The 18960-nt window shown below is 41.6% G+C and overlaps 1 protein-coding gene across 2 annotated transcripts in view; it reads right to left on the bottom strand.

The window, feature by feature from the left end:
• adgrv1 (adhesion G protein-coupled receptor V1) overlaps positions 1-18960 on the bottom strand; it is a 107653-nt gene that overhangs the window by 34853 nt on the left and 53840 nt on the right. For both annotated transcript variants that reach the window (XM_086076012.1, XM_086076013.1), the window contains 20 exons: positions 18034-18232; positions 17740-17959; positions 17424-17663; positions 16783-16932; positions 16490-16710; positions 16136-16415; positions 15909-16052; positions 15138-15309; positions 14925-15066; positions 14190-14752; positions 13850-14113; positions 13055-13172; positions 12796-12967; positions 12444-12686; positions 11091-11498; positions 9985-10157; positions 9111-9357; positions 8878-9017; positions 7898-8058; positions 6651-6751 (listed from right to left, as the gene is read on the bottom strand). In XM_086076012.1, the coding sequence (XP_085932138.1) occupies positions 6651-6751; positions 7898-8058; positions 8878-9017; positions 9111-9357; positions 9985-10157; positions 11091-11498; positions 12444-12686; positions 12796-12967; positions 13055-13172; positions 13850-14113; positions 14190-14752; positions 14925-15066; positions 15138-15309; positions 15909-16052; positions 16136-16415; positions 16490-16710; positions 16783-16932; positions 17424-17663; positions 17740-17959; positions 18034-18232 (4358 nt within the window). The remainder of the gene's footprint in view (positions 1-6650; positions 6752-7897; positions 8059-8877; positions 9018-9110; positions 9358-9984; positions 10158-11090; positions 11499-12443; positions 12687-12795; positions 12968-13054; positions 13173-13849; positions 14114-14189; positions 14753-14924; positions 15067-15137; positions 15310-15908; positions 16053-16135; positions 16416-16489; positions 16711-16782; positions 16933-17423; positions 17664-17739; positions 17960-18033; positions 18233-18960) is intronic.

Raw genomic sequence — 18960 nt, 5'->3', positions numbered from 1 at the left:
ATTTCTTTCTCTTTCTCGTCTTGTGCCCACCTGTTCCCGATTGCACCTGCGCGTCATTATCCTGATTACCTCGTGTATTTTAACCTTGTGACTCACTCTGGCTCGTCTCAAGTTGGTAGTACGTTTTCGTCACGTTCCAGCCTTCCTTGTTCTAGCTACTAACTCCAAAGCTTATACCTTGTTTGATTATTGAACATTTCTTTTGCCTCTTTTGTTGCATTTGAGTCGAATTTCCTTGTACTTTTTGTAACAGCCATTCAAAAACTTGTTTTCTTCCAGGGCAGTTGTTTTATTGATTTGGTGACTAAAGGCCCATTTTTAGTGGAAGAACAACAGCCCAAAAGCACAATGATTATCGAGCCAATTGGTTCAAGACAAACCAGCACGCTGACCTTCTAAAGAAGCTTCGCGCACCCAACATAGCCAAAGTTTGATTGACGGCTCTCAAAGTGACTGATTTGTTAACAGTTTGAATAATGTGTTTCGTTCATGTTATTCCTGCCGTGTAGAGAATTCCTTCTGTAATGCCTCCCGTAGGATTTGATCATACTTTTGTACTCCATTTGCCTTCGATTCTGTTTAGAGCATGAATGAGTCCCCACAAATAATTATTTCCAGTAATTATAGACAGACAGATTTTGAAACAACGGCCTCTTGGTGTTTGCCAGTCATAAGAAGCACACGTTTGGGAAGTAGCACAAGGGAGTATCAGAGACTTCTTTCGTTCTAGGCTTGAACTTGATCCAGTTTGTGGAGCTGGACTGCCCCTTACTGGTTGATGTAGATGCTGCAGCAGCTTGAGGTCAACTCTGATCTCTTTGTTGATGGTTTGTTTGGTTGGGAAATGAGGGTATTAACGCTCAGTGCCATCTGCGCATTCTATCTGTTTGTGCATGCATGGATGCCAGCACAAGCATGTGTCTTGTTCTTTTTATGTTTTGTGCTATTTTGCTGTTTTACAAACAATTGGCAGGATGTGCAGTTTGCGTAACGTATGTTGAAGCTGTGGTTTTTCACAGCAGATTTATGATTGAATAACCTTGATTTTAGAAAACAAAAGTGCTTAAAATAGATGTTATTACAGTTGATTAAACCACCGGCTGTATCCTTCCTCTGTTGAAGACATCCTGATTCCCTAAGGAAGTTAGGCGACTCAATTCAGGAAATTAAGATAGCTGCAGCAGCCATTATTGTCTCTAATCTCGTGTTCTCCCATGTTGTCAGGCAATCTTGTGAAACGGCCGCCGCGTGTATCCTTCTGAAGCGCCAATGAGCTCAACGGGTAAACAAATGTCCTCCAAACCGGCAAAGTTCATTTGACATGCACAGTGCAGCCAAGACAAGCGGTCAAACTCCAAAAATAGATTGCTACTAAAGAGTTCTGTCGGTCCCCACTTTTGTTTATCCTCTGTAGTGTCAGCAGTCCTGTTTGCTCTTTGACAAATCTGAATCAGGTAAAAGGTTCATCCCCCTGCATGAAGTATTGCACGTATACGGAGAAAAAGGAGGGACACTACAATCAGAATTGTTGTAAATGCTAATACAAACGAGTCGACTTTGCGCAGCTAAGGTTGCACCACGTTTTTTTCCAAAATGAACAGTTGTCGCAGTATTATGTTCTGCATGATACAATAAGCCGTGCAAAAGGTGTCGATAGCGCAAGCATCCGTGCATACTCAATGTGCTAAGCTATATAGCAGCTACCAGACAAGGTAGGTGGCTAACAGTAGAACCAGGCCGAAGGTGAGAGGTTGCCGTGGCCTCCTGTTACTGTTTATATTGTGCTTTTTCTGGAAATAGAGGAAAGTTCATGGAAGTGATTTTGAGGTCACCAGCTGTTTGGTCAACAGACATTTGGCAAAAATGTGAGTCCAAAAAGGGTCACTTGCAGCACAGACAATGACATGGAACCCATTTGCATTTGCACTTTAGCATTAGAACAGACTCATTCCAGAGGCAGAATAGGGACCATGTCCATCAGTTGTTAAATTTAATTGTACTCAGAACTATTGTGATTATTCGAACCTTGCTGTTTTTTTTTAAATTTATGGCAGATGCAATGAACATCCATGGGCTAACTTCATGTCTTCTGGTTCACGATTAGATCCTAGCGAACCAATCGCAATTGCAAATTGATTTGCATGATGTTCATGTTAAAAATGTTACATATCAGCTTGGTAAATTTACAACACGTTACAGGCATACTATCTTGGCGTCCACTATAACAAATAAAAACATGAGATAAACCCAAAATCTTTTTCCATGTTGTTTTTATGTGAGAGTCAAAATCAGTAAAAATAAATAAAATAAATGAATAAATAAAATTTACTCAGCAGGAAAAATGTGTGTCTGAATGGGTTAAGGTATCGTTACTAGTGACGGATGGCTGATACCAGTATTGGCCACCCTCTAGTGGCCAATACAGGAACTAGAAATTAGAAATGAGAGGAATAGAAAATTGCCATTAATTTCATTTAAAAAAATTAAGGAAAAATACTATATTGGGATTTTTAGGTCTTTCTTTAAAATTATCGAGTCTTTTTTGGGGGGAGGGGGGTAATGTACTGCATCGGTTTACTTGTTCAGTGCTGTTGAACTGTCAACCAAGTTAGCATTTAGCATTAGCGATTTTGTTTGAACTCCAAATTGCACCACTTTTGGATGTTCCACTTTGGTGGTCATGTAATGATTTGGGTTTTCCATGTAAGGTCACATTCAAACAAAGTCATGTTTGTTTACAAGGAGTTCCGCAGGGATCCTTGATAAGGCCTCTGGTAAAGATAATAAAACATAAAGTGGGGCACTGGACTGTCTGTAATTAGATTAGGGAAGATCATCATTGGTGAAACTGATGAGTAACACAGGATGTGCCCTGTCGCTTCCACAGGGATAAATGGTGTGAGAGTACCAGAGAGAGACCGTATTTTGGTGCCTGATAATATTCATAGCAAATCCAAGGAGAAAGATATAAGGAGGCCAGCACAAGGAGGACATCAGCCGTGATTTACATGGTTGTGATCTGCATCAGGTCAGTTGAATGTCTCGTGATTGAGACAACAGCAACACGAAAGGCAAGAATTATACTCCTCCTCAACCGAAAACAAGTCCTGACTGCGGTTTTCTCTCAAAGACACTCACCCAGTTGTTTCCATCCCTTAGAGCTAATTACACAACTTGCATTAGTCTCTTTCTCTCTCTCCCTCACACACGTCAATAAAACACTTTTTTTCCCAAACGCTTGAGGGGAAAAAGAGCAAAAATAGGATAGGGAATATTCTCTGACGTCAAACACACAAATCTCATTGTTTTTTGATTTGATGATTGATTGGTCATGTTGGGAACAGGTAAACTTCCTCAGGAAAAAGTCCTATTTACATTGTGTTGATCTTTCTACACAAGACCCCCCCCCCCCCCTTCCCTGGAGAGTCGGCTGACTATACATGTAAATCTAGACTCAACCCGCTTATACACAGACACTTTTGGGAATCCCACCAGTCGCCACAAGCGCTTGTTCACTCTGTTGAAATACGGGAAAGGAGGCGGACGGGAGAGGGTTGCGTGTGGAGGAGAGTTTGTCACGTATGTGTTTACGGGCTGAGAAGCAAAGCTCTGAATGCTGGAGCTGAGCCCGGAGCTAACAGGAAATCCTCTCACCAGAACAAGAGTTACCTAAACACTCACTCACTCAGATAAAGGACAACAGTGGGCACTTTACTGTGTCTGAATGGCTGCATGAGATGTGTCGGGGCGGGGGCTGTGTTATCACAACACATTGGACGTTAAATTGTGCTTTCATTGGCTTTAGCTTTTATTCAACAAGAACTTGTAACCTTGTTCGGTAAATGCGGGGAAATATTTACTGAAAGTGAACATCCAAAAGCTGACTAAAAATCACGGCCAAAGGGTAACGAAGCAAAGCCAGTGAATGTTTTGAGTTTGAAGTTTGGACAAGCACTGCGCACAATTGTGACTAGAATGCTAATGCTAACACAACGTGTGTGGCCTGGTTGGCCAACCAGATCCCACATGCCACTTAAGTAAACAGTAAGTTACTTACTGCATATGCCAATGACAGACATGAAATTCTCATTTTTGCAAATCAGATATACAGTGTACAAGCATATAATAAATAGTGAATTAATCACTACATCCATAAAAAATGGCCGTGTTATTTGGTCTAATCAATTCAGTTGTGCCTTGAAATACAAATCAAATCCATCTATCCATCCATCCATCCAAACAACCACCCACCCACCCATCCGTCCATCCATCCATCGACCCACCCAAACAACCATTCATCCGTCTAGCCATCCATCCATCCATCCACCCTCCCATCCATCCACCCAAATAACCACCCTTCCGTCCGTCCAGCCGTCCAGCCGTCCATCCATCCATCTATCCAAACAACCACCCATCCGTCCATCCATCCATCCACCCACCCACCGAAATAATCAACCTTCCGTCTGTCCAGCCATCCGTCCGTCCGTCCGTCCATCCATCTACCCACCCAGCCAAACATCCATCTGTCTTCTCGCCCAGCCATCCAAACAACCACCCAAAGAACCACCCATCCGTCTGATACTGTTGTAGCAAATAAGGGTTGCACCACCAAATGTTAAAAGTTATTCATCTTAAATTTATTGAATAATATTTGCTCCAACTTCTGTCCTGAGTTGTTTAACACATCCAGATGTAAATACAATTGAATGAAAGCTGGAATTCTGAACTTTTGTCTCATATTAGTTTTTTTCTCTGAAAGATAAATGTCTTCAGTATTCAACAAAAACAAAGGAATTGACTTTGTCGTTCTAATACTTTTGGAAGGGACTATTATGTACAAACTCATGTGCAATTGTAAATTACTGTTGACAAACTATTTGTGGTTGTATTATGTCTGCATTTCTCTCCTAATTATTGTAAGCTGAAAGTAAAAGCTCTCTAACGCGCACACACACACACACAGAACGACACCTCACACATGCTTTGGGTAAATTTCCATTCCTCTCAGACAATTTTCAGTTGTCTTGCTGAGCACAGAGACAAAGTGCTGGACCAAGTTGGCGGTTTCATCGCACTAATATCTCTGATGTGAAGGCTGGCATGGGACAAATAATTTGTATTATTTGTCCGCAAATTATTTGTCCGTGTCATCCTTTTTCGACAGAAAACAGATCTGTTTCGACCTGTTGGGCTGTTGTGACAATGCAAGCTATGAATCTAAAGAATGTCGTGCATCACACGTTGACAATGCATACATACTGCAGCAGTAAACACTGACATAACCTCAACTCCAACTTTTCATTTTCATTCACCCGCTCTATCCTCTCTCAAAGTCTCATCGTTTTGGTCTTCCTTTGACAACTGTACTCTGAGACATAAATCAAAGCAGAAACTTTCATTTTCCAGCGGCATCAGCCCCGCCGCTGCAGATGAATAGCCCACTCCATTAGTAGTGATTGGCTCTAGTCCAAACGGTGCAAATAGATGGTGAGACACCACAGGACATCTCTCATAGTGCTAATTACATTTATTGGGTCAGAGATGTGAGATTGGTGGACTTTTTTACATCATAATAGGATGTTAATAAATATGTATATTTTGGGTTGTCCAACAATGTGGCCAAATTATGGTTGAAGAAAATGAGTGACGATAATGACATCAAAGGATCTTAATTTGGCATGTCCTTGCACTGTGTAACAATCCGCAGGATGGCACCGTGCCACAAGGGGGCGCCTCCTTGTTTTTGTTATGCCTATGCAGCACTTTTTTATTTGGCTATCATTGTACTTGATGCCGTAATCGTGACGCGTGGTAGCGCCAAAAAAACTACTTTTTCTTATTAATAAACTTATGGACTTCCAGTCCCTTTGATTGCTCCGCTTTTTTGCTATCTAGCAGCGCCGTCCATGGCTGATCAGCCACCAAGTGTTACACCTGAACCCATGATTCCCAGCAGCAGACAAACACTCTTAAACGTAAATTAGTTAGACCTTAGGATCCACAGTCTGCAATTCTATTGGCATGAGACCAGAACACAAAAGGAAAAAAAAACTGAACAATAGCACAAAGTCATCACTTCCAAGAAGGAGGCCTCAACATACATTAACATCGAAACACAACAGGATGGAATTTTCCATTCCAAACCCATTTAGGTCCAGGGGCTCTTTCCGGGCCATAAACGGGTTGAGCCCAAGGTGCGTAGCCCCCAACGACTCAAGACTGATGTTTGTCAACCAAAGAGAAGGGGCTACCTGTGGAAATTTACCAGTCCCGCACTTGTCACACACACATACACACATACGCACAGCATGGAGACAAAACAGAGACCGCATATCTTGCTCACTGCTCATGTGACAGATTGCGTTTTTAATGGGCAAGGGTGCGGGGGGCATGGTTTCGTTGTCAGGACACTGGAGCCCGCAAACGACGCAAACCGGTGACATCTGATTATCTTTCCTTTTGTACAACCATGAATATTTACAAAGATGTGTGGTGGCTAAGCAGATGTACTGTGTGTATGTACTGTCTGTATACAAGGAGAATATTAATGCTGCCTAAAATGCCCTTCAAATAACACAGGAAATGGTGCCAGAAAGATTTAAGATTTTTTTAGGTGTGTAGTGCCATGCTGCATAGGAAATTTGCATTACCTGTGTTCCGAGACAGCTCACCATCATGTGAACTAGCAATTTGGCAGCAAACATCGGGAAACGGGAGCAAAGGACGTGCGCAATAATGGCCAATGCAAAGGCTGGAAAGAAAAATAGAACACACACTTGTTAAGAAATTTAAATATGTGACAGGTAGACTAACCAAGAGCATATTTAGTGTCAAACTAGAAAGAAAGTTTGAAGAGAGAGTTTTTTTCAGTGATGACAATAATGTAAATACATCATTTGGCTGTGATGTCCTAGGTGAGCTTAGCGCGCTAACTAGCTAGTAGTACAAGTTACAGACACCACACGGATGGATTTACAACTTTACCAAAAGTGAAAAAACGCCCCAGGGGTCATTGGCCTGTGTACAGTGAGGGATCCTGGAGGTTAAAGTAAGTTAATTTTAAACTAAAAAGGAAAACCTTTCTATAGGTTGTCAAGGCGGCGTTAGCGCGGCGCCCGCATACAGTCTTGGTACAATCCGATATGTTTAAAAAAAAAAAGAAAAATAAGTGAATATAAGAGTTAGTAAAACGCTCTGAACAACATATAGTGGAGACACTTCATTAACCATTTAGATCAAATTGGATTTTTAATTTTTTGGGCTATGACGTGTTTTTCGACAAAAGCACAATTGATAACCCATTTGAATGGATTCAGGGTTCAGTGGTAGACAAATATTTTTGGTACGAGTCCAGACTATAGGATAGATTTATTGGGAAGGCTTAACTAGTAAAAAAAAAGAAAAAAAGTTAAATGTGTATCACATTCATATTTGTTTGTATTTGTATTTAAGTTTGCAGACTGTGTCCTGTTTTATGGTGACAATGAACCATTCTGATTCTGCACTCACATTTTGGATCAAAAATGGAACGATCCACTTTATGGGTCAATTTGACCCAACTTGCTGGGTTGTTTTATACAAAATGACCCAAATTGACCCAAGTAAAGGATCTGACCAATATTCATGAGTTGTTTTACACTAAAAGACCCATTTCTTGACTTAAAGTTGGGTCAATTTGACCCAAGTAGAGGATCGGTCCATTTTTGACCCAACTGTTTTTAGAGTGTGTGTGTGTATGGACAGTTCCATTGATCCCCAATTGACTCAAATAGTGAAAATACATTTCTTTATCTGTCTGAAATTCTGGGCGGGAAAAAAAATCTGAATTGATCTACCATGGCCATCTAATGAGATATAAATAAATATGATGAGTCATTGCTGCTGTGAATTGGCATACCTGAGATGCAGATGAACCCGGAGGCATAGAAGGCCTGGTTATATGATGCAAGGGGGGCAAACTCCGCATAGGCCGCGTAGATCGACAAGTGGGAGCAGGCGCACTCCACGTAGCTCCCGCTCTCTTTCACAACTCTGCAATACTGACCATCCGATGACCAGCTAGACCATACAGAAGACAGACATGAAACCAACAAAATGACAAAACTAGGTCGCAGGTATTTGAGCATTGCAATTCAGTTGATTTAAAATAGCAGGTATAACTAAGGTCAGTTGTTTCTGTGAGGGTTTTGTGTCCGTTCCCTGGCCATGACTCTCGATCCAATCTCTCAGCAGTGTGATGATTGCAATAACATTGCACAGGGAGCTGTTCCAGTAAAGCCGAACCTGCCAAACCTCTAAGCCCCAGTGTAGAATGTCCTCATTAAATTGAAGGTGAGTGGGAGTTGCAGAGAAACGCAGAGCGTCCTCAGGCACTGTACAACTTGCAGTGAGCACACTTAACATGTTGACCTTGGCCAAATATGTGAGGATGACAGAAAAAGGGAAGTACACGACACCAGCTTGACAGAGTATTTGGACTAAAGATGAGCTTGTTATTAAATTGCCTTGTTGAGCTTTGGGGAAAATGAATGGTCACTTTATCGATTACTTCTTGTAAAAAAGTCCAGCCTTCTGCTGGTTGCAGTCAAGTCGTGCACTCCAATTTACCTTACGATTTTTCTACGCTATGGGCTGAACAGATTTGTGGACTAGTCGATGAGTCGACTTTACTAAAGTTTAGTTGTTCAACCCCTACTTTATGGCCATCTTTCATTTGCATCTCAAATATACATATCCTAAAATCAAAATAAAATCTGTGCTATTTGACTAATAGGAAAAAATGTTTTAGTGAGCATAACACTAAAAATAAAAGAGGGGCCCGTTTTGGTATGTACTTTTAATCCCAAGGGATCAACTATCCAGTTTGTGGTGGGCTACCTTGCAGTGGTCTGGTTCCAGAGAAGGCACATAGAACGTCCTTGTTTAAGTGGCTGACCAGAAGTATGGATACGATATGTCACCTCTATACCATCGCTAAGCGGTCTTGACTCTCTGTCCTGTAGGCTGGCAGAGAAAACCTACACACGAACAGAGGAGATTATTGCCATTTGTTAAATGGGCAAATACTGCCACCTGCTGTTTAAAACCCAACAGACATTTTCAATCCCTACCTTTCCATTGAGAGCATTGGTTGTATCATTGGTGATGAACCAGAGGTCATTTCTAAACTCTGTCAGCTGAATACGGCTGAGGTTGCTGCAGTCGGGGGTGGAGACAGCCGGCACTGCCAGCAAAGTGTCAGGAAGCTGGAAGAAATCTGCGTTATGACCCCGGAATTTGTAGCCATTGATTTGCGTGGGATACCACTGGAGGGCAGAGATTGACACGTGTGCACATGTGTCCAACATGATGCCCCTTCTGGAGAAAACACACAAAGAGACGCGTTATTTGAAGAGCATAACATATTTTAAGGCAGGGAATAAATAAATAAATAATTAATTAACAGTTACACACTAAATCCATCCCATCAGAGTAGATAAGGATGTGTGCAGTGGGTATAAAAAGTCTACACACCCTTATTTTATTTTAATGTGGTTGCACAAGTGTGCACACCCTCTTAACACTGGAATGTGATTGTTTCACATTCAAATGGGAGTCAGTACACAATTGGCACCATCAAAAGTGCATCTGATTATCAGCAGAACATTTTCAGCTGTTCTGGGAGGCCTTTCCTGCCTTTTATTTTTGCTCTCCAACAGAAGCTGGAAGGTTTTGAGAGCTAACACTGACTGCTATTTCAACTTGCTAATACTGTAAGTCTCTCTCTCATTTTGTCTTCACTGTAGATTTGACTACAGTAGATACTCCCTTGTACAATCACAATTCCACATTTAAAATCAAAACAAGAGCTATCTGTACTGAATTGTGGTGGTAGTTTTGGGGTTCTTGCATCCAAACAGGCAAACAACACAGGTCATGTCAATTATTAGTGAATTATTAGTTAGAATATGATATTATATATATATAGTCTTAAAGTATACTCACATATCACAATGATTACGTGTCATGATGGAGAATGCGAAGCGTTCCGAAACTTCAGCTAGGTGGCTGAAGCCCCGTGTGTCGGCCCGATTTGGGTTGGCCAACGCACACAGAAGGTCATAGGTCAAATTGCGGCTGCTTTCGTGCATAGATGCTCTGTCGGACACTGCAAGCACCTAATTCAGAAAAACAGAGATGCATCACATCACAGACTGTAAAATGTATTTTTTGGGGGGTGGGGGGGGGCAATTATCCTTATAAAGCCAAATGTATCATATTCAATACAATACATTTTGAGCCCTTTATTTCATGAGCATAATATTTTTTCTCCCATTAAAACCCTGACGTATATGATCTGACACATGCATTGCACGCAAAATCCAATAGAGGGCAGTATCACCCATCTGATGGCTTTTCCAGCGACATTGCATGATCGCCCCAATTGAAAAAGAAAAGTTATTATAAATATAAATCCATCCATCCATTTTCTGTACCGCTTGTCCTCACAAGGGTCACAGGGTTGCTGGAGCCTATCCCAGCTGGCTTCGGGCAGTAGGCGGGGTACACCCTGTACTGGTTGCCAGCCAATCGCAGGGCACACAGAGACGAACAACCATACTCACAATCACACCTATGGACAATTTGGAGTGTCCAATTCACCTGCCATGCATGTTTTTGGAATGTGGGAGGAAACCGGAGTACCCGGAGAAAACCCACGCAAGCACGGGGAGAACATGCAAACTCCACCCAGGAAGGCCGAAGCCCGGACTTGATCTCACAACCTTTGCACTGGGAGGCGGACGTGCTAACCAGTCAGCCACCGTGCCGCTATTATAAATATAAATTATAATATTTTTGACAGTTATAAATGTACAATTTTTAAAGCACTGTGACCGGATGTATCAAATATGACACAAATCAAAGTCCATATGTGGAAGTTGTTTGTTTGTTCAAAAGGACCAATAAATACTCTATTTACAAATAATCCGAATTTTCTCTCATATATTCCATGGTTCAGGCTTTATAGTGTTAGGTGAAATTTGATCATTTCCTGTGGTAAAACCGATGATCTCTGCCACGGCACAGTGGGTAGGTATCACTGGTCTCACCTTCCCCAGAGCTTCTAACACAGCCGTCATATGCTCTCGGGACAGCACGGAGGCGGTCCTATTAATGAGCCCTCGTAACACCTGGTTCAGTGTTGCCTGGTCGGGCGGTTGATGCAACTTCCCAACGAAGGCCCATATAGCCGCACTAGCAACATTAGACACAAGTGTCACATTTGCCAGGCCAAAGTCAGTGTGCACTCTGGTGCCCCCTGTAGCATTGAACAGCTCCACTTGGAAGCGCTTAGGCCGAGGGAATGGCGACGGCAGGTCGGGGGTTAGATAAATGTCTACAGATGTGTTGCGGTGACCCGGGTCAAAGGTCAGCTGGCCATCCTGCTGAGGGAAATCCATGCCTTCTTTAGCGGGATGGATTATATATGGTCCGAGCACCTCCTCCCTGGTAAGCTCCTAAAGGGGGAAGAGATTCGAGAGTTGGATTTGAAACAGATTTCCATAATCTATCCATTTTCTATGGTGTTTACCACCCGTGTAAATGGCCGCATTTGTGCGGCTACTTTGTATTTGTAGGATAGCATGTCATACAAAATATTAATCCTGAGAGAATAATGCTGAGATTTTCTAACAAATACAGTATGTTGGGGCATGCTCGTATATGTTGAGCACTGTATGTATTATGTATGATTTCTATGCTATTGTTGCTTTCTTTGTTCTTGCACCATTGTGTTTGGTAGAGCTATTATATTAGGGTTAAGCCTTTTTAGTTTGCAGAATAACATTTGACTGTAATCGGAATACGTAATAGTAATGCTTTACTTTCTCTCAGCATCAACACAAAGCCAGATATAAGTGTAAAGAAAACAAAACACACACAGCCTAGTCTTAAAAGCCAAATTTTCGTTTGATCAAATATCAATGACTGTGACTGAACAGCACTTTGGTTGAAAACATTAAGTAGACCAAATGAGGCTGACCGAGCAATGCTTTCGTCTCACACCAAAGCTTTTATAAGCCACTGATAAAAGTTGAGAAGATGAAAGCCGGACAGCACCACCATGTGTTTCTGTGTGAGGTTCTGATTTTTGTGTAGTGCACTTTCTTCCTTTAATCTTCAATATGACAAGGTGAGAGTCCTAGACGACTAATAAGGCTCTGGTTTGGTTGAGTGCATTTAAGATAAAAGGAGGAAAGAGGAGGGAGTTCTGCATGGGCTTTAATCAATAAAAAATTATTATGCAGATGGCTAAAAGAAAGATTGAAGTGTCAATTAGATTGAGGGTGTGGGCACACATGAGGTAAATGAGACAAAAGTGATATGTATATTTTCCTCATATATGTCTGTGTCGCATTGTATTTAGCTGCTTAAATTAAAATATATATATAGAGTTATCATACCAGAGTACGATACCATACAGACATCGTTGAAGCTGTGCTTGCGCTTCTGTACACCTGCAGACTGAGCTTTGTGGTCGCTGGGATGGCGGTGGGAAATCTGTGGCTAACGCCAAAGTACACGACACCCCGTGGATCGTCACTCTCTGCCAAAGTGATGTTAGCGAATCGGCTGGTCTCGTTAATGGTGGCGCCCGAGCCCACCTGAAAAACTTCCACCAAGAACCAAGTGTTGTACTCTGGTTCCTATGGAAGCATGGATGGATGTCAGTTTATTTTATACACTACAGCATCAATCAGTACTTGACTAAAACCAATGAACGACAATCTCTGAAAGATCAATATTGGGTCTCACGTTGTCATCTTGGACCTCCAAAGTAAAAGCGCAGATGATCTCTCCTTTCCTGCACAGTACAAATCCTGAAGTGTGCACGAGCTGTTTGGTCAGGTTGACTTCATTGCTGACAAGAGTTGGCGCTGCTTTGTTCAAAGTAGCTCTCCAGAAAACCTGCAAATCCTCAAAGGCTCTAAGCGTGGAAAGAAAATGACTGTACATGACTAACCAGTGCCTAATTGTGCACCTCATTTAGCCCAAGATAATAGATTACTTGTACCTGTTTTCCTGCCTCTGCACATGCAACTGAACCGTTTTGTTCTCTGAATCTTCATCCAGAACCTGGCCCATCACGGAATTGAGACTGAAGCCTACTATGCCATTATGGAAGTCACTACCTGTTTTGAATGAAGAAAATTACACTGTACAAAAATGAAAGAAAAAACAACAACAAAAATACTAATCAAATAAAATATTTTATCCATTTTTTCACCGCTTATCCTCAGTAATAATTCGTTCAATAATTTTTTTTCTATTGATAGCGATTGATGCACACTGTTGTCATATTTATGAATAAAATAAAATCCACCATACACAAATAACGTTACACTTGCGCCACAACTTAAACCTGCTTTTTTTCTGGTCTAGCCTACTTTTTGTCCCGAACTTGGCCCAGAACTGTGAGACGGATGTGCTTGCCGCCAATGTAAATTTATACAATATTTTTCCATATGCAAGTAAATCCACAAATCTGATCATTGTAGCCACTGATTGAGAGATAATGTCATGCATTACAAAATAGCAGCCGGGAATTAGAACAGTTGTGGCTCAAAACAAAACAACAAATCAAGCCTAATTATTGAAAGTGGGACACAACAATACATTACACATTTAGATAAACACATGACGCTCAGGGATAATTTGATTCCACTGGCACATGTGGCTAATTTAGTTTAATAACGAGTGAAACACAGAATAGAGCACAATGTACAAGTGAGAAAACCCCGCGAGAACCAGCTGCATTTATTTATATTATTCCGTATACAATTGAATTGAGCCAATTTGATTATTTTACCAAGGATGGTGATTTTGGAAAAGGCCCCAAAGCCCTGTTGTTGACCACCAGTGATTTGCGCTCCACCTTCAGGGTCACTGAGATAGATAAAGAACACCTCCTGTCCTTCTGGTTCCGAGTCATCCAGGATGAAAAGAATCACCTCCGTCTCATTCTGACCAGCCGGCAAGTGCACAATGCTGGACTCCAAGTGGAAGTCCTGGTTCTCCTTCGCTAGAGGCAAAATAGGCTCGAGCGTGAAAGGGAAAGGTGTTGTGCTTCCGTCTGGAGGAAATCAAAGTCATGGAAATTAATAAAATCATTATAATTAGAAAAATTACCATTGAGTCAATCAAAGTACCTCCATAAGCTTGGACCTTAACTCGTACGTCTCCAGCCACACTTTCTGACCTGCGCACTCTGAGGAGAACCCTTTGCGGGCTCTCTTCATCCTTGTCCTCGGGTACTTGGACCAGTCCAGGACCTATACTTAGCACTCCACTGGTCACATCACTTGCCAGGATGGTGATAGTTGCCAGCCTGTGTGGTGAATTAATTCGAGGGGCGACATCTGCCCAAACCAAGTTTGGAGTAACGACTTGAACATCAGTAAGGTTGACGTGAAAATATTCATCTGGTTCTGAGAGTGAGTTATCCAGGATTGACAGCTGGAGGGAAGTGTTGGTTTGGCGAGGAGAGTCAAAAGCCAAACGGCCATCTGGCATGGAAATGAAATCAACTTCTGCAGCTGCACTGCCTGATATTGTTGTGTAGGACAGGCGAGTTCTGTTGCTACGAGAGCCATAGAGCCTCTGGACATAGAGCGTTATAGTCTGAATGTCCTCTTCAATGACCAGCTGGCGGGATTCTGGGGAAAACTGGTAGATTCCTAGCGGCTCTACTTCTGCCAATGTGAATCCTGACCTGTGCAGAGAGGCAGGAAAGTGTTTGATATGGTCCACTTTTGCAGTCATTAGAAAAACAGTTTGATGCGCAATTTTACTTTAAAAAGTCTTAGTAGTAGAAGTTTCAGGCTTTGGTATGCACATTGAATGACTAAACACTGACAAGTCCCATCCAGCTTCGAAAGTCTTACCTGAGTCTGACGTTGCTGCCTGCAGCAATGCTGGAGGTGGCGCCAGTGAGGTATAACGCGTGTGCAGTTGGCTCAGATGCATCAGCCAGGGCTGTCAGGGATATCATCTTTGTCCTCTCTCCATGGGAGAAGGCCAGTGAACCTGAATATGAGGAAAGAGCACATTCTGAATATTCTTGTATCTAAATCCATACTCTGATTTAGATTTGTTACCTGAATTTGGCACGATTGTTCCAATTCTAAAACCAGGTGGAGACTGTCCTGAAGGATAGCCTGATCTCCACTGGACGCTGATATCACTAAACAACCCGGTTCGTGTGACCTCCGCCTCACATTTCCCTGTATCAACGTTTGAAACAAATAAAGCCAGGGAGGCGAAACCCACCTGCGAAGCATACAGGAAACAAACAAATAATTGGCTTTTTTTTTTCTTTTTCTTTTTAAAGGGGAGAGCTCTGCTAAATTAGGGATGGGCAATTTTAATGCTGGAGGGGGCCACCATTTTTCATGTGTGGTACTGGGGGGGCCACATACGACCATGCACTTCCTAACTAGATGTATGACAAAAACGCAATTTTAGATATGAACAAAAATATGTGCATACGTGAAAAATATATGCTCTTTATATAGATTAACGCATTTGCTCCCAATTTTAAATGTTTTAAGTGTCCTAAAGATGCATTTATACGTTGCTAATCTATAAACTCATTCAGAGTTTATAGATTAGACAAACTACCACTCGTGCTCTTTCAGCTAGTTTTTCATAGTATGTTTATCAGTGTTTTTTGTGTGTGTGTGTTTTTTTTTAAGTTTGTAAAAAAAAAATATAAAAATATATATATATTTTTTTTTTAAATCCACTTTTTTCTAATTAATCAAGGGGCCACAGAGTGTGGTCATGGGGAGCATGCGGCTACCAGTTGCCCATCCCTGTATTATAAATATACTGTAGGTGGACTCATTTATCATAAAGTCAATACTAACCTCTGAGCTAGCAGCTTCCTCTGGCACAGTCACCATAGTAACAGAGGACTCGTGATTGAGGCGGGGTGGTGTGCCAAGTAAAGGGCTGAGCATTCTTACATTAGTTAGCTCTACTATGAAAGTCCGACCCAAAGACAAGAAAACCTGCCAAACAAAACATAGTTCCAGCTGTATTTTTAATCTTGTTTCTATGTCATATTCATATAAAAAATACTGCCATTTCTTACCTGGCTGCTGATGTGCAACGTGACAGTACTGAACATCTGGCCCCCAGTAAACAACAGCTGTCCTTCAGCTTGTCCTCCCACGAACATGCCCATGTCCATCATCTCATCTGTCCCACCAGTGATCCTGTAGCCCACACTGACATTGCCAAACATTCCTGCGAGCCGGGTCGCGTTCATAACCAGAACCCTACGGACCTCTGCCCCTGCCCCTTCGACAAACAAAGACTGCTGCTCAGGATTCAAGGAGAAGACACCGTGGGGGTCATCATTAGCATGCACCCTAAAGGATGACAGAGAAAGACAGACATTTTGGAATTCCAACCCTGAAAATCACCTGATAATCACACAACCAACCTAATGTGGGTGTGTAAAAGGACTGGATTGGCATCCAGGGTAGCACCACCCTCCACTGCTGTCAGCTGAACAGTGTAGAGCTCCTCCAGTTCTGGCACAATGTCAGGCCTCAGGCTAACAACTATTTCTGCCTCCCGCTGGCCTTCCATGAGTAGCACAGAGCCAGAAAATCTCAAAAAGTCCCCAACTATGTCAAACTCAGACTGTATCTGCCAGTGAACCTGAAACACAAAAAGGATACATTTAAGTGTTCATCGTAGTTGAACCGTGCCAAGCGTTGAAAAGGATTTTACCTGAATGTTACCCATGACACCCTCTCGACGTGTAACGTGCAAGGAGATGTTGAACGGACCCTCTGCTTCTGTGGGTTCGTTGTAGACACGTTCCAGAAGTGCATCTTCTGTAAATTGAACTATACCATTTGGGTCTCCAAACTTTTCAATCTGGAAGTTAAAACCAGATTAACTCATTCACTGCCATCGACGGCTATAGACGTCAAAAATTCATTTGAACTATTTCTATTAGTTGAACATTTTTTCCCACGTTTGTTAACAAGAGTATGAAAACCTAGAAAATAATAATAATTGTACATTTACAACAGATATAAAATTTGTGATTAATCGTGAGTTAACTATTGAAGTCATGCGATTAATTACAATTTTAAAAAATAATCGCCTGACGGCCCTAATTTTTATTAATCTTTTCTTTTTTTTCTTAAAAAAAAGAATATTTAAAAAAATGTCTAGGTTTTTTCATACTCTTGTTAACAAAAGTGGGGAAAAAAGTTTAACTAATAGAAATAGTTCAAATGAATGGCAGTAAATGAGTTAATAGGAATCAAAGTGCTTCAGGGTTGTGTTTAGAGAATTGTGAATCTGTTAATGATGTGTTAATCTGTTATATTAATAAAAACAATTAAAAAACATTGGTTTGCCTTGAGTGTTACGGATCCAGCCTGAGGGTCAATGTCCCCGTCCCCGGACAGAAGTCTAAGCTCGATTACAAATGTTTCCTCCACCTCCACTTCACCATGAGGGAGGATCCGAAGTGCAATCGTGTGTGTGCCTTCCTCCCCATCACTGAAGATAAACGACCCGTTCAACGGTTCTCGAATGTCCGTATTGGATGGAAGGAGAGGCTCTCTGCTGTTTGGACCAAGGATAATCCAAGCAACCTTGATAGTGACAATAAAAAACATATTTAGGATTCAGGAATAGCACATGAGAGATGATGAGATGTCTTTGTGGTACCGTTGCATTTCCCACAAGACCTCCTGTCCTCTCTAAGACCAGCATGAGTTTTCGAGTGTCATTTGGGTTCTTGATGGTGATTAGACTTTCGTTGAGGAACCGCACCACACCGCCTGGAGAGTCACTCTTGCTGATGGTCACCCTGGCGACTGTGTGAGAGCCGAGTACCGCCCCCCCTGTGGTTCCGACCAGCAAGATCTCGAACATCTCTGCATATTCGCTATCGTAGATCATTTTAAGCATCGATTATCATGAACATGTGACCTTAACTCAATTCCATATGAGGATTCTCACCTTTCCATGTCATCTAAAATTGTAACGTTAACAACACCGGTTTGCTGGCCCTCGACGAATATCACCGAACCGTTGTTTGCGATGAAGTCAAGACCAAGAGTTGCACTCAGGCCTTTGGAAACATATTCCACTGACACCGTTCCAAAAGATCCTGCTGTCCTCAACACTGGGATCAATAACGTGCCTGCATCCTCCTCAACTGAAAAAGAAGAGCAAGAAGTTTTAACTGTTTGAAATATGCATCGATGTAAAAAATAAAAGCATCGATTTACAAGCCATGCTACTTGTTTGTTTGGTGGGTCTTTGTAGACGCCAGTAAAAACTTGGTTAGATCTTTGTAAGTAATCAATTTAATGTTTTAAGTTTTGTAAGTGGCTCCTCGTTTACTTAATGAGGCAATTTATTGTCTGTGTGGCCGCTGCGTCAGATGAATTACACACGCGGTGAAATAGTGTCGCTGATGTAGTGTCTTATTAGTCCTGTAGAGGGCATTATTGTTACACTTGTTGAACAGACATCTGTTTAGTCTTTGTCATTTGATTTGATTCGTCTCAAATAAGCACATCAATAAAAACATGACAATGCAAAGAAAAAAAGCACAATATGATAAGATGCAAGTTTGAGAAGACATACAGAATTAGTATTTCAATACATTTTAGAAGATCAAAAGAATTTGAAAGACAAACCTTCTTGTGAAGGAAAATAGTAAAAGAATCAACACAAATCCTCAACAAAGCTTCGAGACTAGAGCTTCATTCTTCATACTATCTGTCTCGCTGCACAAAGCTGAGAACGTGTTGCGGTGCGAGGGCAGAATGTTAACCTTTACCACAAAAATGTAGTTAAACAGTCAAAATTATTAGTTCATTTTCAAGTTTTATTTATTTTTATTTTTTTCAATAAAGTTACAAAAAGTTAATGTTTGTA

The sequence above is a fragment of the Leptonotus elevatus genome, chromosome 5, assembly GCF_054856555.1.
Source record: "Leptonotus elevatus isolate MCC_2025b chromosome 5, RoL_Lele_1.0, whole genome shotgun sequence".
Lineage (NCBI taxonomy): Eukaryota > Metazoa > Chordata > Actinopteri > Syngnathiformes > Syngnathidae > Leptonotus > Leptonotus elevatus.
The sequence above is the reverse complement of the archived record's forward strand: the minus strand, read 5'-3'. Positions and strand labels throughout refer to the sequence as shown.